Source organism: Musa acuminata, chromosome BXJ1-8 (assembly GCF_036884655.1).
Source record: "Musa acuminata AAA Group cultivar baxijiao chromosome BXJ1-8, Cavendish_Baxijiao_AAA, whole genome shotgun sequence".
NCBI lineage: Eukaryota > Viridiplantae > Streptophyta > Magnoliopsida > Zingiberales > Musaceae > Musa > Musa acuminata.
The window spans coordinates 5,716,769-5,740,043 of record NC_088334.1 but is presented as its reverse complement, the minus strand read 5'-3'; the positions used below and the strand labels follow the sequence as shown (position 1 = coordinate 5,740,043).

General features: G+C 37.0%; 4 protein-coding genes across 6 annotated transcripts; 2 read left to right on the top strand and 2 right to left on the bottom strand.

Moving 5' to 3' along the window:
- Positions 1–4,467: 4,467 nt before the first annotated feature.
- Positions 4,468–8,444, top strand: LOC135587238 (uncharacterized). The gene is made up of 5 exons (XM_065078396.1): positions 4,468–4,691; positions 6,292–6,488; positions 6,773–6,874; positions 7,866–7,917; positions 8,026–8,444. Exons 1-5 carry the CDS (start codon positions 4,601–4,603, stop codon positions 8,136–8,138), a joined length of 555 nt encoding a protein of 184 aa, XP_064934468.1. The 5' UTR covers positions 4,468–4,600; the 3' UTR covers positions 8,139–8,444.
- Positions 8,445–10,489: 2,045 nt separating this feature from the next.
- On the bottom strand, positions 10,490–15,641 carry LOC135587236 (uncharacterized protein At5g49945-like). The gene is made up of 3 exons (XM_065078390.1): positions 14,566–15,641; positions 11,165–11,368; positions 10,490–11,059 (listed from the first exon to the last, which is right to left on the bottom strand). Exons 1-3 carry the CDS (start codon positions 15,562–15,564, stop codon positions 10,829–10,831), a joined length of 1,434 nt encoding a protein of 477 aa, XP_064934462.1. The 5' UTR covers positions 15,565–15,641; the 3' UTR covers positions 10,490–10,828.
- A 107-nt stretch (positions 15,642–15,748) lies between these two features.
- On the top strand, positions 15,749–18,999 carry LOC135582457 (uncharacterized). 3 transcript variants are annotated; one of them, XM_065078393.1, is made up of 5 exons: positions 15,749–16,113; positions 16,216–16,414; positions 17,858–17,963; positions 18,429–18,577; positions 18,658–18,999. In XM_065078393.1, exons 2-5 carry the CDS (start codon positions 16,274–16,276, stop codon positions 18,751–18,753), a joined length of 492 nt encoding a protein of 163 aa, XP_064934465.1. In that variant the 5' UTR covers positions 15,749–16,113; positions 16,216–16,273; the 3' UTR covers positions 18,754–18,999. The 3 variants fall into 3 exon arrangements, with proteins under 3 accessions (XP_064934465.1, XP_064934464.1, XP_064934463.1); XM_065078392.1 differs by having other exon boundaries at positions 15,912–16,113; positions 16,238–16,414; XM_065078391.1 differs by lacking the exon at positions 15,749–16,113 and having other exon boundaries at positions 16,120–16,414.
- Positions 19,000–19,776: 777 nt separating this feature from the next.
- Positions 19,777–22,157, bottom strand: LOC103993541 (subtilisin-like protease SBT3.1). Its single transcript, XM_018830166.2, has 3 exons — positions 21,914–22,157; positions 21,697–21,794; positions 19,777–20,081 (listed from the first exon to the last, which is right to left on the bottom strand). Exons 1-3 carry the CDS (start codon positions 22,102–22,104, stop codon positions 19,996–19,998), a joined length of 375 nt encoding a protein of 124 aa, XP_018685711.1. The 5' UTR covers positions 22,105–22,157; the 3' UTR covers positions 19,777–19,995.
- Between the last annotated feature and the right edge of the window lie 1,118 nt (positions 22,158–23,275).

Sequence of the window (23,275 nt, the reverse complement as noted above, 5' to 3'; positions counted from 1 at the left end):
ACCTCCGATTCCGAGAGTTCAAATGAGAAGGTGAGAGTGGTGTGGGGAGTTGTATTATGCATGGATCATCTGCCGGTCCAGTCCTGTCCATAAAGGGGGGACAGGGACAGCACGTCCCACGCTGCTCTGGGATGCATTCGTAGGTGTAGAAGAATTGAGGTGTGAAGCAGATCTGTGACATGAAAGCTGAGTCAAAGCAGCAATAGCAGGTATATATGTGGGAACGGGATTACAAGCCTCACAGGTGTCGTCTCTGCAACCGAAACGCTCCTACCGCCTATCGGACGGTGCTTATGATGAGGTGTCAGCGGAGTTTTGTGTTGCTAGCATTATACAATCTACAGGGCATGAATCATATAGTTAAGGAAAGAGAGTACATATTAATAAAAATAAAATCCATTCCCTAGTTTTACCTGTTGGCTACTGTAATCAAGAATTGAATTATCGAGTATGTTACCTACTATGCTGTTCTCTTCAATTGTAGACGTCAAAATCATACTTCGCATGATCAATGATATCTGGATGTCTCTTTTCTGATCCATGCAGTGCAAACACTTCAAAAGAAAAGGAAAAAAAAATCCGATAGCCTATACTAAGCTAAACCTTTCGTCCATGTACAGAATTTCGATTGCGTATTTTGTGATTCGTAAACAGGGATGACCTGATATCAATGACAAGGTATCTCTTCCTTCCTGATTGCATCACGAATATGATTTCACAATAACTACAGATGGGCTTAGCTAGTCACCTGGCTATATTAAACTTGGTATATTGACAACATTTCCACCACCTGGGGCGCTCCACGTATCTAGAGCAGATAATTGTATTAGTTCTATTAAAAATTTATGATATAGTAGGTGAAAAAATAAGGTTTAAAAAGAAAATTATGTACCTGCTTATATCAATTCAGTAATTGGCAAACTTCATTATATGTCATATATTAGGTAAAAATATCGTTGACATCATGACAGTCCGATGTGGCCTGAACCTATATATGCAAAACTATCCAAGATACCTCCGAGGTAAAAACGTCAACTTAAGCATTTTAGTTAATGATTTAGGTCAAATGAAGTTGATAAGCCAATTGACCCATTATGTCTAGGTCATGACATTTGGTATCAGAATCGACCTAGTATTTAGACATGATAAATGAGCTCGAGTAGGAAATGACTACTTATGGATGGAGTCAGAGGACTTATCATAGGACTATCATTGAACTACGTCTCACATATACTATGCTACGATTGATATGCGACATGCTATGTTGACGATTCGATTAATCCTACGTAAAAATGATTAAGACTTAACATTACTATCAACTTTTGGCACATATTGACCAGTAATACAAAAACTTTAATAATGAACATCATTATTCTCTTAAGGAAAGAAACAGATTCATAATCCTAGCAAACCTGAAATTAAGTAATTCAGAAATAATTTTATCATTGTAAGGTAAAAATATGTAAGACCATAATTTCTTCCTGATATAACCCAAGAATTTCATAAAAAAAGACATGAAGTGGTCCACAGTAAATAACATCTTACTTGAATAAAGCAGAGTACCAAGGCTTACAAAAATGTTGCAAATGTGGTGCTACCAGCTCTGGGCATATCCAGCCGAGCCTCCCAAGAGTTGACACCCGTTGTTTACTAGTATACCTAGCATATCCTATCATCACAAAACAAAACAAACAAAGGAACAGAAAGGATTGAGAGACTGAAATTACAGATTTCGAAAAAAAAGAGAAGAAGATACACTCATTCACCTCTGAATTTTGCAGAATTGCAACCAAGAATGACATTATTGTGGATGCTACAGAAACATAAATCCAAAATACATCTATAACCAGTCAGTAACTCTTTAAGTAGCACAGAGAACTCTGCGTACAAGAAAAAGATGTCACACTGATAATTTGTTGTGTGTTCAATATGACAGAAACCAGAAATATTCATACCAGCTCATCCATCAAGGATTTACTGGACAACACTTGCCCAACAATTTTTCATTATCTGAACATATGCATTTTAAAGTCTTCGGTTACATGAGAAAGATCTACTCTCATTCAACAAAGACATTATTACATAATTCAACCTTTAAAGAAAATGTATATGGTTTTAATAAGATTAATGATAACACAAAGAGCTGAATCAACCTTCACATTTTTCAGATAATCTTGTTATGTCCTAAGATACTAGTAAAGGTTTTGATATTATGTACCTACTTAGCCTTTGTGCCTTGACATAAGAAGAAAGTCAAGCTTAGAGGCTTACAGAGAGCGAGGCTCCTGGCCAATGTAAGATCTGGGTTCGATTAATGTAACAGTTATACTCCTACGAGCTGAGACTACTTTGTGACTTGAACACTAATCACCAACGAAGTAATCTGTTCATGTCAGCCTACACCAGAAGCCCAAATCTGGGATCAACTAATAATATCACATCTCAAAATTCTCTAATAATATGAGTCATTAAATTTCTTTCTTTTTTTTTGCAAAGGGCAAGTGATAAGGCAAGATTCGACTTAGAACCTTACGATAAATTATTTAAGTTTTTATCAACTAAATTAGCCGACACCTTCATTATCTTTTTGTTAGTAAAATAAAATATGTTAAATGAGATTTCGAACCTCAACCTTTGATAAACGAGCCTAGTGCACCATTAGACCAAAGTTTAAGATGTAAAAATATTTCCAATGAAGTTTTGAATCCTCAATCTTTGGTAAATAAGTCTGGTATATCATCACCAGGCCAATGTTCAAAATCTCATTCAAAATCTCATCCGATAGATATATATATATATATACTATTAAACTAGCCCTGTCATGTTTGGTATATACCTGTACAACCCACGTTTATTTCACCGTATTGACAACAGATCCAAGAAAGTAAACGGACAATCAGAACAAAGTAGGTGCTGAAGTCCAGAAATCTAAATAGCAGCTTCTGATATCCCATCAAAGCATCGTATCTCCTATTTTTCTAAATCAGATCACGAAAACATTTTCACCTGCGCATTAAAAAACGTTTCTCCTTCTAAGTTTCCTTTGCCTCTGTAGAATAATAAAAAACATGCATGACCAAAATTATCAGCATCTAAGATACTTAACATTGTGCAGTTCCACTATCACATCATCCCGAAGTCAAATTTCAAGTAAATTGCAACAGGATTTCTGGTACCATTTTTGTTGTTTCAATCAGGAAACGGCCCAAACAACCTTTCTCACAAACTACGACATGGCACGGAAAAAAAGAAAGACAGATTGAAACAAAGAGCGAAAGAGAAAAGAACCAGAGAAAGAAAGAACGAACGAACTAAAGAAAGGTCTAATGATATTTTCTGGTTAAGGAAGCATGGAAGGCACTAAACCCTTGGATGATCAATCGAGGGCAACATCTCGCAAACAGAAGCAAGAAGTAGAAAAGCAGGAGGAAGACGAGACAACCTCGGCGCTCACGAGAATGATGACGAGGTAATTGTTGAATTCGGGGAACCGGTTATAGAACTCGATTTGCTGCGACATCTGAGACCGATCGGAGAAGGGCGAGATCATCTGCTGCCCGAGGAAGCCGATGATTTCACGGAGCCCTTCCTCCTGGGGCTGCCATAGTCCCACCGCCGCCTTCGATCGACAAGGACGATAAGAGAGGAAGCGATCCCCTTATCGAGCTTTCTTCCGGAGAAGAAACCGAGATGGGGATTCAAATGGAAGCGAGAACATGCAGCGCCTTCGTCGGCGGGAATTATTGGGAAGCTGCGAAGCAAGATGCTTATATATAATGGCAAGTGAGGGAGAGTTCGGTATTCACTTTTGGTGCTTTTACATTTATATCCTTGTACAATTTGAAATAACACATTTGCTTTTCCAAATATCAATGCAACAAATATTTCCCTCCCTCCGCATGTCTTTCTTGATATTCTTATTTTTGAACGAAATTAAATATAAATCCATGGATTTGTTCTAAATTTGAATTTAGAGCGATAGACGACATTAAAATTGCAGGCTTGGAAATTATTATCATTAAATGAGTTTAATACATGACCCTCAATCCGTAAAAAGTGGATTTGATATATTATCATTAAAATTCTATATATATATATATTTTTTGGTGTAGAAATTATTGAGTTTTTTTATTTTATGAGGATGCATTTTATACTGGAAATAATGTTTTTGCCAATCTAATATGACTGACTATATATGTGAGACATATACAAAGATGAATCGATGGTATTCTTTTCCGAATTAGCTTTTCTTTTCTCATAATTATCGTTGCATGGACATCAGCTCCTTAAGATTCGTGCATCCATCCGATCCATGGCGTCCATTTTGGAGGGATGCACTGCATTGATCCTGATCCGTCCATCCGTGATGGGCCCCACAACCGCTTCGAATCTGAGCCGTCCGGAGCTGCTAAATGGAGTCGTCTCTCCTTATAAACAAACGACGACCGGAGACGACCGATGCCGAGGTCTTCGTTAATTATTAGATGGAGCAGGTAGTTGGCTGCCGCCCGCTTCCCGAGGGGCGGGTTTAGGAGGACCAATCTGCGTCCGCTCTTGTTGGAGTCGAGAGAGAGAGAGAGAGAGAGAGAAAGGAAAAGCCATGAGTTCGCCGCCGGTGGACGACTTGTGCTGCGTCTGCCACGAGAGGTTCAACCTCCCGTGTCAGGCCAACTGCTCCCACTGGTTCTGCGGTGAGATCTGCCTTTCTCAATCCCTCAATAGGTTTAGATGTGTTCGTTTCCATTTCTTGATCTGCAATCTCTGGCCATCGTGTCGATTTCCTTGCACTCGTGTGCAGGAATCGGTTATGATTCATTGCCAGATTATTTTATTGTCACCAAGTTTGGCCTCGATTTGGGTGTATATGCTTTGCCGTGCCGATTTCGTTTGGAAGAAAATTTGGATGTACTTTAATCTGGCTCAAGTAGTAGTGTCTGAAACACGGGAATTAACTATCCCAGCATCAAATGGTCCTGATATTGTAATGTGCATAAAAAATTACTATGTTTTTATTTTTATAGTTACATTAAACGTCTGATGATGTTTGTAGCTGTATTGTTGAGGATTATAAAGTGGTTATATGGATTAAAAAGGGGAGCTTAGTGCACAAAGCTCCCTTCAATGTGCGTCTTGCTTTACCCCCGCAAGCAAAGAGGTTATTTACTTGACCTTGAGTTCTAGTCACTTGAAGTTGTTATTTAGACTGATTTGAATTTTGTGGTACACATATTAAAGTACAGAATAAAATTTTTAGATACTCCCTTTCTGTTTTTTGGAGGCTCGCTGACACTTCTTGGAGATCAACAAACTTGATTGGTTGCTGAGCATCCCATTGAAACGCGATGCACAATTTAGATGAATGGTGCCACCATGTCGGCAAGAGAACATTACTAAGTTTTATAGGAATGGTTGGCCTAATGGGTTTATCCTTTCTATTTATGTTTTCTTCTCTTCTTGATGAACTAAGCTGTGGTTCAACCATAATTATAAAGTTGGTTTATCATGATTTGGCCTTTAATCGTTTAAGTTGCATAAACAGCCCTGTACTCCACATGGATGATAACCTCATGTAATAGGATATGTTTCCCATGTTATAATGTTGAACAAGCTAATCCGTATTTTGTTTAAGGAATTGAGGCAATCTGTTTCTGTTGTTAAACTTTTGTTTGATAGTTCTGATAAGTTTTTTTATTCTGAAAATCAAGACTTGCACACATCTGCAGGACTACTTTGTTTTTCCTTTTTATCTCTTCCATTTTTCACCTATGGTGCTTTTAAATAGTGATAATGTGGCAATATTTAGTCTTTTCTCTTTGATATCCGTGTCATAATTGCTTTATCTCGATCAATTGTAGAAAATTTAATGTTTTAGTTATAACGAGAAGAATTACTGTAACGGTATATGGTTTCTTATATATTTAAGGATGGTATATGGCTTAAGGTCTAAAATGGACTCTAAGTACACATCAGAAGTACAAGAAAATAATTCATTCCCCGATAACTAGAGTAGAAGATTCCTCCAATCAGATATCTAGTTCTGCAAGATTTCTTTGTCTTTCCACATATCACCCATGACTGCTGTTTCTGCATAACCATTTTTAGTGTCTAAGTTATGATGGTGGAATATGATCTTAGTTTCTACATATTGTTGAATAAAGGTATAGAGATCAAAACAGGTTATTGTCCCTTGTCATTAGATATGCAAATATGCAGTGGAGTCAATAGTCTATTGTTACCACAAAAAGTTCATTGGTTTAGTGATTGTTATGGCTAATGATTCTGTGTTCTTAGGAAACTGTATCATGCGGGTATGGAGTTCTGGATTTACCCTTCAGCCATGCAAGTGTCCTCTATGTCGACGTTTGATAACTTTACTTCTACCTGGTGCCTCGTTATACCAAAGCTATGACCGAGAAGCTTATCGAGTACTTCGAAATATTGAGAATTACAATCGTCAATTTGGCAGCGGCTCAAATGGCCTTATTCAGGTGCGTTTCCTGTGAGCATTTCGATACAAATGGAGTCTCTAAGAGGCTTCTAGCTTGCTCCACTAAAAATATTCATTCATGTGCTATATAACTTTATGATTTGTCCCATCAATCTAGTTGGTAAATTTTACAATGTGAGTCATGCTCGTATTTACAATCATCTAAGGTCATATTAGTAATAATTAATTGTTCTGATATTTGTCAGATAAATATCCTTTTTAGAATGTGTTTAGCTACTGTTACTCAAATGGTTAAAGATCTAACCAATGCTTCATGTTATGCAGAGTTTGCGGGACGTTCCATTCTTCCTTAGAAGGTTGTTAAGAGAATGGATGGATCCTCAGAGGGCACTTCCTCTTGCCTTTAGGGCACGGACAGTCTTGTCTGTAAGTTCATGCAAAAATATAACTTGGCAGAATGTGATGCATTAAGTAGTATTAATATGTTCTCCTTATGTGAGTTGGTTATAAATTTGTTATCAAGATATGAGAGGCAATCTTTATTGACTTTCCTTGCGCATATGTTGCATGACATTTCAAGATTCTATCAATCTAACCAATATTTTTGGTTCCTTTACAAGTTAATAGTTACAGGCACAGAATATTTAAAGGAAGGAGGTGTGAAACATGAAACCAGATGTATCCAATGAGTTGTAGGAAACTAGTTTCCATTGACATTAATAGGATCATATGTTCTACAGATATCAGACTTAGGATCCTTCTTAATTTGGAGGGTATTTTAAACCAAAGTCTTCATTCATGCAACTGTGCAGGAAGGTTGTGTATCAATAATGTGCATGGTACTCTGATATGTTTATGCCCGCATCTAGGTTTTAGGCTTGTGTTCAGAATGGGCATGATTCAGCATGATGCTTTCCCTTGTCTTGCATAATTAACCATTAATTAGCATGTCTGCCTGCAGTAACGATATTTGTGTTCCTTGGAGTTGGGTGAATTTTACTATATAACCTATCAAATTAGCTAAGCTCAGCATGCTAAGCTTATAATTCATTGTCATATTTGGTTGAGTTTGTTGAGCTTATAATTCTTTATGTATCAACTTTGAGCAATCAGCAGAGCATCACACTGCATAGTGGGCTGCAAGAGCTAGTTTAAGAATTAGTGGATACAGAAATGCAACAACAGTAGATTCTGATAATCTGAAAATATTTTCAGTTTGACTCTATTATTGATGTCTACAAATAGGAAAGAGATCGAATGTTAGTCTTAACATATACACAAATTATAAAACTTAGACCCTGTTTATTCTTTCTGCAAATTACAAATTTATTTAAATTGCAACCTTATTCCTAGTTCTAGTTTGTTAAAGGCTAAGGTTTAACTTAATTAGGTCAAGTAATCTGACTCAAATTTGCAGATGCTGTTCAGTGTGATTTATGTACTCAGCCCCTTTGACATTCTCCCAGAACGTAAGATGCCATTGACTCAAATCTTGTGGATATAATTTTGGATTATTAGCAGTATCATGTTGGTGTTACTTTCAAGTTTCAATGACAAATTTTAATGCCTTGGTGTAGGAATCTACGGTTTTGTCGGTTTCCTGGATGACCTCCTTGTACTGGTGATCGTGTTCCTCAACCTTGCTGCTGTATACCGCGCTTTACTTCTTAACCGTCATGGAGGTGCTTGAATTGCTTGCTTTTTGATGGCTATATGAAGTATTGTTCCAATAGAGAAGTTTCTAGTAAAATTTCCTGAACAATCAAAATCTGGAAGTTATTCTGGCATTTTTCTTTGTCAAGTGCTTCTAGTTATTTTAGCAGTACTAGCTCTCTTCAGTTTGATCATATATGGCACCTCAAGTTTAAGAAGACAGTTTGTAAACATGTATCTTGAAGTCAACTGTTTTTCGATCAGATGGTACCTTTTCTGTATTATAGATTCTTCCTTGTCAGAATATTTGGAATATTTATGCCATTAAAAATCTTGATGTCGAGGTTCATTTAGTAAAATTTTTTTCTATGAATTTTTGTTTGGAAAGTGGTCATAAATTAACTCCAAGTTGGTAAATGCGCCTCAACACGGCTCTTGGATTCCCTGCTACTATTTAATGGCTTGATAGAGCGCATTTAATTTAATTTTCACTTTCTTCGGAACTATGCAGATTTAGAGAAAGAAAGCTGATTTGTTAAATGCTAAAAAAAAAAAATTATTTTGGAAATGTCATAATAATAAGTTGATCTAATGAATGCATGGATCTAAGTAAAGAAAGTTTCAATATACAGATATTGAAACTTAAGTTACAGATAAAACTAAAGAGAGTTAAAGAGTTTATAGGTCATCTTAAGCCCGAATGAAAAGGGCATAAAATTATGTCAGATCTTATAAATATCATCCAAAAATAACACAAGATACCTTCGCTATCTAAGAATCCTGAATGGCAAATAGTCGATTAGGAGGTTGCTCGAAAGTGACTCATTATATTAATACCCAAATATGGTGTCGGATAGGTAACAACAACCCAACTATCACGAATACCTCATAACATGGAAGAATAAGAAAGATCCAACACTTGATCCGATCAAACCCTAGATAACAGATCCAACACTTGTAACACCCCTCTTGTCGCCTCCTCGATCTATAGTTTCTCACTCGACCCTCATGCCCTCGTTTGTCGCTTCCACTCTTCTCTCATCTCTGGTCCTGAACCTGTCATTGACTTTCCTAGTGAGGTTGGTATTAGGTAACTTCTTCTCAGACGACGTTTGTGGTCGAGTGAGTGAGCAAGCAAGCGAGCGACCGGTGAGGAGTTGATAGGAAGGAGTGTCACAAGGTAATAGAGGGGCCTCATTGAGGTCAAGGAAGAGCAGGTCTGGGTGGACCTCATTGGTCTTCGAGATGATGGCAAGACATCCATGCTTGCCGCTTCGATGTTTCTCACCCCACCCTCTCTCCTAAACTTGTTGTTGACTTTTCGTGAAGCTAGCATTAGGCCTTGTGAGTCTTTAAGGTGATAGCAGGAGCAGAGGTGGGACGATGGAGGCGGGGATGGCCATGGCAATATGATCGGGTGATGAAGTGGAAGCGATCATAACAATTGTCGGAGTCATCTCATTTCTAGAAAATAAGAGACATTCCAAGGGAATAAAGCAAAAATGGGAGCTGAAAAACGTGAAAAGAAGTTTTTTTTTTTCCGAAGAATTTACACACACACACACATTTTTTATTGCTAACTATTACAACAACTATTACAACAGATCAAATCATTTTGATTTGTTTTATTTTAAAGAGGAAAAGAAAACAGATCAAATCAAACTATTACAACAACTAAATTATTTCTGAGAGAAAGTAAATCTTTGATAAAAACAGAGGCTTTGCGCTAAAGAGTTAAAAGTCTAAAATTAATTACTCTTCAGTAATCATCCAAACTAATAAAAAAGGCTTTTCGGACAATAATTATCATTCTCTAATATTAAATCGTGATGTCATGATCATAGCCAAACAAGTTTTGCATAATTTGATAGCAATATAAAAGATTACAAACACCTACATATCACTCCACCAAATCTTTCATTTTGTTATGCAAGTTCTTTGTAAACAAGTCCTATATTCACTTATTTTCTCTAATTATATTTAATTTGACACAACCTATGGAGATAAATATTATGACGGAAAGCTTTAGCAGTCACAAACACCCTATAGTATGTTGCTATCATAAGGAATGCATCAGAAATATTGGGTCAAAACTGAATCTACAGCATTAATATATACAAATCAAGAATTAGAAAATTACCAAGTCAAAAGTTTTTGAGCATTTTGGCCAAAAACTGAATGTTATATGTTACTAACAAGGAATATATCAGAAATATTACATCGAAACTGAAGCTAAGGTATTGATATATACAAATCAAGAATATAAAAATTATGCACCAAATTGAAAGTACAGATAGTTTCTTTGCGGGAAAAGCGAGTGTTTCGGTAAAAATTGAAAAAATAAAGGTTTGTTCTTAAAGTTCATCCTAAGTTTATCACAAGAAACAATTAAAACCAACCAAAACAGCATAATTTCGACCAATAACGTACATAAAGTACACATTGTTGACAAATCCAGGTAAATTGCTAAGAGGAATAACAGCAGATACTGTGCTATGATAGATCTGCATTGAAAAGCTGCTGTAGACTTAAGCTACCTGTATCAATTTAATAAAGGTCTTATGACCACCATATATCAGTACTAATCTGTTTACCAGCATCTTAAGCACAAATCAGCTGGTCTGCTCGAAATGCTGCACTAAGTCGAGTAGCATTATCAGGTGTTGCGCTGCCGCTGAAGAAAGTAAAACCAAAGCAACAAGATACACCAAGTGATGACTTAGATTTCTAGTGAGAGCGGAGCATCTTCACCCTTGGCATTGACTTCTTCAGTTGCCGTGCACGATCTTTCTCTTCTTTCTTGCGAATTTCCTGGGCAGTCAGCTTCATCTCAGCCTCTTCCAACGACTTCTTCTTTTCTGCCTTTTTCTTTTGCATCGCCTCTTGTCTCAGATTCTGTTGTTCTTTGTATTCCTCCTTGGTAGCCTTTGCTCTAGCTGTTTCTGTTTTGGATTGGGCCTGTGATACAAATGAATTACAAATATTATCACAGTTAAAAAGTTAATGGTCTTAACGTCAAGAAACAGATGACTTAAATGTTCAGAATGGTCGCACTTCACTCACATGAGAACTTAGTTTGTACCGCCCAATTAAATCGATATAATATGGTACAAGAGCAACCAATCTCGACATGTCAGCCATGTTGTTGGCATCTGGAAGAGCAAACTTAAATATGAGTCTCTTCTTGTGAGATCCTGGATGTTGATCAGAGAAATGTAGTGAGATGAACCACTTCCCAAACTTCTCAAATGCCTTGTCACCAAAAACCTGAAAGTAAAATATGTATAATGTTAATGACTCAATAACATCTACTTGATCGGGCAATGTCAATGAAAAAGTCCTAGCCTATACTTTGTCAAATAAAGAAATATAGCATAAACATTTAGCAGACATACTAGCGACAGCATCCAATATCAACATAACAGCTTTGTCCATCTGTAACTTGTGTTACTCCACATCAAGTTGAATCACTACAGATTCTCTAATAATTAAGAAAAGCTGCTGCTGAGCCATGTACAAAAGTTTGATGCTATCAAAAGAAGGATTGGAAACAGATTCTCTAGAATATTTTGAATAATCTCTCCTATTATTCATTTAATGCAAGAGGAAGTCCTCCAAAATAGGCTTGTTTCCACCAGTTTAATTGCTAATCGATGAGCCTCATAAGAACCAGAGCACTGTTAACAATCCACAGCACTTTGGATAAGATGAGCTGCTGCAGACAACAAAAAATGATAGAAGAACCACAAGGGGGCATAGATTCATAGAAAATATATCAATGCTTATATATGCTCCAATGGAAACAAAAATCACAAGGACTTAAAAATGGATACTCCTTGAAACTTGAGATGACTGTGGTTTTAAATCATAAAAAGAGAATTAATATCTTAGATTTACTAAAATCAGCCATATTGAAACTAATAACCAATCAATCTGGACAAGTGAAAAATTCAAGACCAATATGGCTGCCAGCAGCACTTCTTTGATCAATAATATACCTACCTTATTGTATATTGTCATGCCAAAAAATCGATGTTATTCAATCAATATGACAAAATTCAAAAACAATAACAAAATTGTAAAGCCTCAATTATTTGGGGTCAGCTATGTGGATATTTTGCTACTGTTGAGATCTATAAAGAGTCATATTTTACTTAAATTTTTATTTAACTAAAAAATATATAAATTTTTATTTATAATTTTTATTAAAGTCTATTAAATGAATTTGCTGTCCGAAGCAATGCATAATATAAATCTTTATCTATAATTTTTATCAAGGTCTTTATTTATAATCTTTATTTACATTTTATTAATAGAAATTATATATCGTTTCATTATGATTTATAAACATTATAGAAATCTTTATTTATAATTTAGAATCTGCTGTCTGAAGTTATGCATAATATGATAAAATTTAAGTGAAAAAATAATGAAAAAAATCTAGTAGCAAGTGGCAATCAAACAAACATCAAAATCTGGTATAGTTGTTCGCATAGAAGTAATTAGTTATGCACAATAAAAGAAAATTCATATATTAAAAAATTATACTTCTAAACCGAGTTGCAAGAAAATTAAATGGTTTGGACATGAGTGCAAGGGTGAGTGATTTGAATGGTTGGCAGTGTATAAATCAAAAACGGATACCAACTATGCAGCATTGCTTTATTTACATTGAGGATGGCTGTCGGGCATGTGGGTCTCAAAAGAAGAATTGACAAAGGTGTTGGAAAACGTAATGAAATGCGACAAAGAGGTACCGATTAGAGCTGCAGCTTACCAACTGAATCAAACCCCAGTGACTATAAAAAAAAGGCAATTACGTATTACGGTTGTCTTGGGGCTGAACTCACTTAGATACTGAGATCTTGAGACGGAATATCATTCTAACAAGATCCAATGTGTCATTTTAATTGGACCATAGCATGAAACCTTCTATTAACATAACCATATTAACAATTCTTTCTTCCGTCACAAGCAAGTGATACCTTCACCAGAATACTACAGTGATAAATACACATACCACGGTTGTGAATTTGGCATTAGCCAGTAAGCACCAAATGGTATTTATTGGTGTGGGAATGAACCGGCTCGTGGACACACTTTTTCGACCAACCCAGGTGTGATACAAGGCTTAGTGATCGTAAGTCTTGTGAACGGGATTACCACCTAGATTTTTTTATTTTTTTAATCATAACAACTCTAATATTAAAGTTTGAGGATTTAAAATCTCATCCAACATATTTTTTTGAATGTACTGGCTAGCTTAGTTATCACAAGGTCCCAAGCTCGAATCACACCTTCACTACTTGCCCTTTGCGAAAAGAAAAAGACACCCTAACACCTCTCTCTCCTCACTTGTTGTTCGTGTACTCTTCTTCTTCTCCTCTTGAGAAATTCACAAGTTGTTGTCATAAGTTATAGCTTAACAAAATCTAGTGATGTAAAAGCTATTTCATGCACCACCTAGGTAATATTTCCAAACAAGACAGATAATGAGAATGAATCTGCAAGAGGACATTCCCATAGCAGCCTTGCCCCAATGAGTCTACCTATTGTTGGCTGTCCTAAACCTCAATAATGATGATGGACAAGGTTTATCGTATCTTCACGAAGGGCCTTCCCCTGCAACCTCAGGTTTTGCTTGACCATGAAGCCTTTTATCATGTTACTATTTATGTGAGCCAAGTGCAACTTACCGTCCAGATGCATTGTGATGCCTGACTACATAGGTTGTCTAGTCGAACTAGCCACATTCAGATTGTATGTTAGACTAAGCATTAGACCATGCAAATAAAGTTGTGTGGGACCAAAAAACAAAAACCATTAGACCCACAAAAGAAGTTGAGAGGATATATGTGTGTGTGTGTGTGTGTGTGTACACATACACATACACACACTAAATTAATCAGCATTAAGCCCATAAAAGAAGTTGAGTGAATATTTATAAGGTCAAATTATATATAAAAATACAAATACTTGAGATCTACAAAGATAGTAAACGTGAGAAAATGAAGAAATCTTCGCTGAACCTTCTTTTCAGAGTATATTTCTCTTCATAGGTTTTCAATGAGCATCCTCTTGTTCTATATCACACAATAGGATTAATAACAGCGATTATACAAGAATCCTCTTGTTCTATATTTCACAATAGGATTAATAAAAGCAATTATACAATAATAAAGTTAACAGAGTCGTGAGAAAGTATGTGAAACACAAGGCATTAATCGACCATCTAACATCCTAACAATACTTTGTGCAACTTTTCTATTCCATGATGTTATTGGAACTAATGTTGGAAAACAACCCATCAAGAACATATGCTTGCAAACAACAATTAATTGGTTATTTTGTCATTCCAAGAAACTAGAAATGTGATTTTGTATTGTGTGATAAAGTCATCTTCCGTACAAGGGAGGTAACACAAACATATTATGCAGAAGGCATAAATCACTAAGTAAGTTCACCTGATCAAGCGCGACCTCCGTGATCAGATCCCCTGCGACTTCTTTTGACTCTGCGACCACCAAAACCTCATCAGCTACCCACTTCCTCCCAGACAGCGGCATCACCCCCAGGGTTGCAAATCTCTCCAGGTCCCTCTCCTCCTTGTGCATTGCCTTGGCCATCTTCCTTTTCGCGAGCGCCAGCACAACGTGATCCATAGCGTCCTCATTCATCACCACCTCAAACGTTATCACATCTCTCTTGCGAAACACCAGATCGAGCGCCCTCGAGATGAGGTCATGCCGGCCTCGCATCTCCATCGTGGCCAGCATACTCTGGCAGTACCTTCGGCCGCTGGCATAGAATTTGAACACATCCTGGCCCTCCTTCAGAAGGAGCGGAGTGTCCTTGCCGTCGCCAGTGCCCAAGAGGCTGAAGTTCTTGTCGAAGATGGAGTCTTTGGTGGCGAACTTGGCGGCCCAGGCAAGGGCGATCTCCTCGTTCTGGCGTTTCCCGGTGAAGTAGTTGATCAGGAAGCAGATCAAGAAGCTGATGCACACGATCTCAGTGGTGTACGATCTGACTGAGGGTGGCGCCGGCGAAGGCAAGGGCAAGGAGGGGGCACGGGTCTGATCTGCAGGGGCAGCCGCCGGATCGGCCGATTGGACGGTGACGGGTATGCCCTCGAACTCGTCCTCGTCCCAGAGATCGGACGACGGCGGGGGTTTAGGAGCGGAGGGGGGCCCATGGTGGGACTCTGGGGAGGCCGATCGCAAGAGGGAGGTGGCGGGAGGAGGAGGAGGGGAGGCAGCAAGGGGGACTTCGTCGGAGGAGGAGAGGTCTTCGGCCTCGTCGAGGTCGTCGGAATCGAAGCCCTCGAAGTGGGCAGCAAGGGCAGAGTGGCGGGAGAGCTCGTGGGTAACGAGGGAGAGGACGAAGAGGGGGGCGAGGAGGAGTAGGAGGGCGTCGCCGCGGGGGGCGAGGGCTGAGGTGAGGGAGCGCGGCCAACGACTGGTCATGGCTTTGTTTGGTATTGCGGTGGGAGGAGCAACGGCGAGGGCGAGAGGAGCCGAGGTGCTCTCTCTCTCTCTTATCGTTCCTTACGGGTATGGTTGTGCTGTTTTGAACGCGAGAGGAAACACGGTATCTTCCCCGCAGAATCCCAGGACAACCTCCACTGACGTCATGATCCTCCATATTGACGTCAAAGCCACGTTGGGATTACGCGTTTCCTGTGTCGGCACGGATGCGAACCGGACGTGGCCCGCTCTGGCAATCGTTTTCTTCCGCCAAGGAACCAAATGTGTGATTCGATCACGTCATGTTTGAGTTCGAACCGCATCGCCCAGGCCCAAGGCACGTGACACGCACGTGAACGGCTCTATGCCGGAAGGCGCAGGACGCCTTCTGAAGATGTGGGCCCCTCTGTCAGTGTCGACCCCTCGGTTTGGAGCGATCTCTGAGTAGTCCTCGTGTCCGGGAAAGCTCCATGCATCCGTTGGTTCTCCGATTCACCAAGCCACACTACCATCCCCGTCGGGATCCCACCGCCTCAGCCTTGAGGCCAGGTGCTCTCTCTCTCTCTCTCTCTCTCTTTGTAGGATTGATTTCCGTGTGATCGCGAGTCATGGCTTCTCGAATTTGGTATTGAGCACATCGATGGATTTAAGGCCGAACAAGTCTGTTTCGCAGATCTGCTATCTTGTTCATTTGGGAGCAGTCTCTGCAATGGAAGATTTGAAAGCAGCACTGAACGAGCATGTTGATCTCGCTTCCGAACTCTTCGAGAAGTTCTCCGCCGAACTCCGCAGCGGATTCGGCCCGGCCGTGGACGACTTTGTGAGTTTCTTCCACGCAATTGATTGGAAGGTGCGCCCTTTAGCCAAATACTCTTGCATTTCTGTTACTGATTTGACTTCATGCACCCTGTTATTTTGCTTTTCTTTTATCGAATTCGAGGTAACTATGTAAGGATTTGGTTTCTGGTTGGAATTCATGGTTGGAACTTCTGCAGCATGGTAGATTTTGATTGGACCTGTTGAATGAATTCAGTGTATTAGGGTTATGGTAGAGATAAAACTAGGGGATGAATGAACCATCTGAACTCGGGCAAAGTTAAAAAGATGAGTATGAAAAAGCAAATGTAGCTCTTACTAATGTTGACAATTCTCAAAGATCCTTTGACAGTTTAAGAGGATACAACAACGACAACAAGACCGAAAAGTCCCAACTACAATTTTGAGATTCGATATCATTGTTAATGAAGGGTAGGGTGGATATTGAGATGGACATGGCAAGGACAAAGTATTAGGAGGTTATTTAGTGTCCTGAAATCACAGTTATGGAAAGGAGAAAATCCTAAGACTGGACAATGATTCGAATGTGAGAATCGTCAGTCTTTCACAGTTGCACTGATTGTGAGAATTCACAAATTAAGTATATCTTCTATGCATGATGAAATAACTTCATAAAGAAATTTCAGTGTTTTGGGTTGATTGCTATGGTGTATATTACTGTCAGAAGCATATTTCTTTTATTGAAAAGGATTGTAACTTATTTGACACTACATCATGAGTAGGTTTGCTTGACAAATTTTGAGGACTGAATATAACTTCATTGTCAACATTTGCATATATACAATTTATAGCATGAAATGACCATGTTTAAAGCATCTGCTTCTTCCTACCTTCCTCTTTCTCTTCTAGTCTTGCACTGGCATGCGTGGAAGAAAAGGTGAGTAAAGAAGTGAGATAGAGGAAGGCATAATAAACAATGTTGATTTTACTAGCAAATGTTTTGGCAGTCAATTAAAAGAATGAAAAAAAATTTCCTATCCTTGAATAGAAAATGTTGTTTTGCAAAATATAACAATGCTATGCAGTGTCACCATTTGTTGGTTTCTTTTCTATAATGTTTTATCGCTGTGTATAAGTTGATATGCTAACCACTTAATTGCCCCGATTTTGGTCTCAAGTGGAACATTGTATCTGTTTGATTCTGTGTCTTCTGATTTGAATTTCATATATAACAGTTCATGTTACTAATGTGATGTAAGTTCATGTAATTTTAAGATCATATTACTGTCTCACAAATTTGCTAAATAAAAATGATTCCTGATCCTTCTCACGTCTCAGTTGCGATGACATGAAGATTTTAACATTTTACTTGGAATTTTGAAAGTAAATAATTCTATTTGTTGTTCACCTCTCCTAATTTAAATGGTCTTTTTCTTTGTGTTGGCCTTAAGCAAAAGATTGTTGTTTATCTTTTAGTTTCATTTGTGATTCTCTTCTTTTTTTGCTTGACTTGCAGGAACCTTGGTTGATATGCTTATTAGCTTTCTACTTTATTTTGCTGATCGTAACTATATTATCGAGGAAAAATGTGAACTTCCAATTATGCTTGTCTCTTCTAGCATGTAAGTTAGTCTCTTCTTATCACCTTTTCTAGAAGTAGTACTACTAGTTGTTTTTTGAGTCTGCTAAGTAGCAAATTTTTTTAGCAATCCATATGCTCCACTTAAGACTTCAATTAGTTCACATCTTGTTTTATTATTTTTATATGCTGCTTGTAGTGAGCATCTGTCATGTTTGTGGGACAAGTTTAAACCTAATTGTCACTATTAGATGAAAAAAAAAATCCTCTATAGTTGAAAGGCTGTTTGGATGATTGAATGAGGATAAATTAGTGAGTGTAGCTTTGTTTGTATGATCTTAACATGTCAACTGGGAGAGTGTTGGTGGATAAAGTGAAGCTTCAAGCTTTGTCTTGAGATTTCTTGACACTTATAAGATTTTTTTTCGAGTAATAACTATGAATGTTGAGTTTTTATAGCTCACGATGAACTTATATATATTTATTTCAAATTAATTTCTTCTTCCAGTTTCTGGTGTGTATCTTGCTGAGAGGGTAAATAGTTTCCTGGGAAGGAACTGGAAGAGCTTTTCAAGCCAGAACTATTTTGATCCTCATGGTCTCTTTATCTCAGTGCTATGGTCCAGCCCACTTCTCATCATAACGATCATAATTGTGGTCAGTAGACATGTCTTCACGTATTCCAAGTGCAGTTTTCATTTCTTGTTCTTCATCTCAGACTTCTCTTCCAATTTCAGGTAAATACTCTCTTCACACTTTGCCATCTTATGGTGAAATGGAAAAAAGCACAACTGAGGCATGATGCTTGGCTTTCTCGTGGCAAACAGGAATAGCATGTATTGTTCTATGTTTTGAGCAATTCATACATTGGTTTTCTTTCCATAAGCTAGGGAAGCCTGTAATATTATGCTGTGTTACACGATTCATAGGGATTTTGATCATTTTCTAGCGGCATCACAGACTCGAGAACTGGAATTGATAAGAGAAGTAGCTTAGAAATTTGAGATTTCAAGTGATAAACTAGATCCAAAATTTGTTTATCAAACCTAACCAGCAGGAATTCTTCTGGGTTCAATTAACCGAGTCCAAACTAACCATTTGCAGAATTGGATGAATTTGAATGGCTCTGAAATCTGATGTTCTAAAGTTTTTCCAGGTTTATCTTGAATGCGGTATAAGAATCTGTCTTGAATGTACAGCTCCACAGATAAGCAGCACCATCTTCACCGCTATTTCAAAATGCTTACAACACTTTTGTATTGCAGGTGGATAGCCCAATTTCACTGTAATTTGCATGGTGTTGCATAATGTTCTGTTGAAAGCATTCCTTTGTTGTTGCTGCTTTTATGTGGTCGTGTACCCTCAATTAGTGTTGAGCCAGTTGATGATTAAGGCACTAACACATGTCATGCCTACCAAATTTTTTCCTTCATCCATGCATGCTAATCATATGTTCTCTATACGGAGGATCCCTAATCATCTCATCAGTGGTAAGTATAATCTTTTTAATAACTTGAATATTTCTCCCAATTATCTATTTATTCTAACAATCATGGAGGTACCTCATCCATATTTCTTGGGAGAACTTTTCTCTTTGATGGTAGACAAGATAGAGTAATGATGGGATATTACCATTGTTTATATACTGTTTGTATGAATCTAAAATTATGAATTGATTCTTCATGTTCAGATAAAGAAGATTCTTTCAAAAACCAAGTTCAAATTTTACTCCATACATTGATGTTCATGTTTATATTCTCAGAGAACATTAGAAACAGAAAAGAGCAATCATGATTGTCCCACAACAAAGCTGCTAACTAAAGCTTGTGACTATAGATAATAGGAAGCCACAATCCTAAAGAAATGGCCGTGTAATATCTTCAGTAAATATACTTACCACATTTCAAAATCTACTGTTCAACAAAAAAAAAACAGATGATCAAATATTTCAACATCCATTGCTAACTTAAAATTAACACCACCATATGGATTTCTCACACTTATTCGGAGATCCAAACAACATTGACAACAAAAGGAGATGAAGAAAAAGAGTAGAAGGCAGATTCCCAAGTATCTCAAATAACACTCACCTGAGCACCACTAGTGGGTTCATGGATGCTGTAGGTCCTACTTGGCATAACTTGAATGACACCAGGTTGCTCTGCATGATCCAATTCAGATGATTAATCAGAAAGAATCTCAAAAAGTAATTTAATCGACTATAAAACATATTTTCCAAAACTTTGAGAAGAAAAAGATAAGAAATTCAGATTGAACTCCACACATTGATCCATCAAACAGTGTAAGGGCTATAGGATGCCTTTCTCAACACATACAAAATTTGACTATGATACATTATATATATTCAGGAAATAAAAAATAAACCCAAATTTAAATCATATAAACTTGAATGAGCAACTTCCTGATAAAGTAGTAGGTATAGAACCATCAAATGAACACAAAGCTGTCATAAAAAACACATACTGCTCAAGTAAAAACAATTTATGAGCCAAAAGGGCAATGAAACTTTCACATGGGAATATTTGTCCCAAAAAGAATTGATTACTCCAAAAATCAACAGAGATAAATTTGGGTTTAATGATAATGGAGACACTACTACAATGTTACCACACCAATTTACAACTCTGAGAACCTCAGATTCTTTAAAAGCCAACAGGTCATTTTACTTGCCTATAGTTTGCACCGGTAGACGTCCACAATGAACCAAAATTTTGATTATTTTTCTTAAGCTTCACCAACTAAACTAGCATGACAAGGTTATAGTCCTACAAGTAGCATATAACCATATTCACCATATTAAATAAATACGGATATCTCGTATATCATTTGCCTGACACATCATACGAACCAGGTGACATCGGCAATATCAATAGGGACCCAAAAATGAAATATGGACTTCTAACTAGTAAATTATCTCACATTGGAAATAAATGGAGTCCATCACTTCAAGTCAAATTTTGTTTCTTACAAACAGATCAGAACAAATTGTGCTGATTTCTATTTCCAATATACACTTTTCCCACTAAACTTCCACAAGAAAATGAAAGAAAAAGGAATAAAGAAGGTAGAGAGTCCTTGAACTGATGTTTGATTAATAAACCAAACAAATGATAATAATTTTCACACTTTCTAACATTTTTACAGCTACATGCAAGCTTTAGTATCCATTTACAACCATCAACAGCAGACAAGAAGGTAAAAGAGAGCCAAGTGCCACAGAGAAGTAGAAATTATGGCATTACCCTATGGAATATCAAACTTCCATACATGTAAAAGATCATTGACAGGTTTAATCAACCCCGATAATGCTGATTTTTTTCATTTTATTCTAGGTAAAGTTTGACAAAATACATCACCCAAGTGGCAACCAAGATCACCAAAAAAGAGAAACATACATAACATTCACATAAATTTCTCAAGACTAAGTCAACTAAACAATGTAATGCAAGGAGATTATGAAATGAACACATACAGATAAGGAACACAGTGATTTTTGGTGAGAACACAAGAAAGAATCAGAACAACCAATTCATCATAACAAGATTTATCAAGCACAGAGATGGTATAAACAATCTTAAATAAGAACAAGATCTACAAAACAAAGATTCGTTGTAGGCACGATATGGCCAAACTGAAACGCTTAACCAGATGCATTTGATCACTCGATCATCTTTGTAAATCCATGGATTTAGCTGCAAGAACATCATATTAGATCCGCAACATCTAAAATATACAACAGTGGAAACAGAACCCACTCTTCAATTCCTCGACCTGTTTCGGCGTCAGCTTCGCCGCGAACCCGCTCGCCGCATGCGTGTAATGGAAGAGGATGGCACGCCTTGCTGACTCCTCACTGCATCGCGAAACAAAATCAAATCTTCACCACGAAACCGGAATCACAACCCAGGAAAAGAGGAAAAGACAGAAGAACAAAGAAACATCGGCCGATCGGAAGGGAACCGGAGCACCGACCTCCCGAGGACAGCGGCGAGGGTTCGGATGTGGAAGGCTTCGGGCTTCTCGCCCACGGGCTCGTCTACGAAGACGATGTAGACGGCGGCGCCCTCCTCCGCCGTCGAGGTCGAGAGGGATGAGGAGGAAGAGAAGAGAAGCGACGCGGCGAGGAGGGCGGAGGCGATAAGAATCGACCGGAGTTGCTTCATGGCTGCCACTTAACGCGTGTCCGTCACCTTCTTTTGTAACGGCCTTGTGGGTATAAAAAAGGAAGTGAAGGTGAATACTACATCATATATATATATATATATATATATATATATTATATATATATATATATATATAGTTATTACACTCGAGTTATATTCATTAATAATATATATTATAAAAATTTAAATATAAAAATATTTTTTAAATTTATCATAAAACTAAAAAACTTAAACTATTATAAAAAAAATATTATTTTTATATAAAAAATCTAAATTGCATATAAAAAAATATTATACTCAAGTTAACTTAAATTATATACGAATTATACTCATTCACAAAATATTCTAAGAAGTATATATATTTCTATATAAAATTATCATAATTATCTAAAAATCATTATATTTGAGTTGCACTCTGGTACACTCTAGTTATACTTATATACATAATATATTAAATATATATTTATCCTAAATATATCATAGAACTAATAAAAAATTATAATTATAATTCTTTACTTCTTACGTTGACCTAGTAATACTCGAAATTGAATTAAGTTAGGTTCGATCACCTATTTTTTTAATAATATTTTTTTGATTATTAAAGATAATTAATTATTAAAACTATGATAATTCTACTTAGAATATAATTCTAATAAAATAATAATAGTTTTAAAAATTATTATAATTTTAAAATAAAAGTTATATAAAAATTAATATATTTTTAATATGTCGTAAGAATGAGTATAATTTGATTATAACTTAAGCATGGAAGGATTTTTCTAGGTTAAGAGGAGGAAGTCGATGAGGGGAATACAGTTGAAACTGAGTATAAGATAAATTAAAGATTTATTATGTTGCGTGTGTATATATATATATATATATATATATATATATATTCTCTGAACGATTTAATGATGTGTTGTCATCGATAATCCAACGTCACACCAACATGAAATCCTAATTTTGCATCACTTAAAATATGGGTCCAATTAATTTAATTATATACTTATTGTATTGGTAAAGTACACTATAAATAAATTTTTGGTATTTTTTGTCGATAATAATAATGTTATTATTATCGGTAAAACATATTTATTTATCTTTCTATCGTACCCGACAATGTAAGATTGGGTTCGGATGTACATTCGGGCCCTTCGACATATCCTATTGG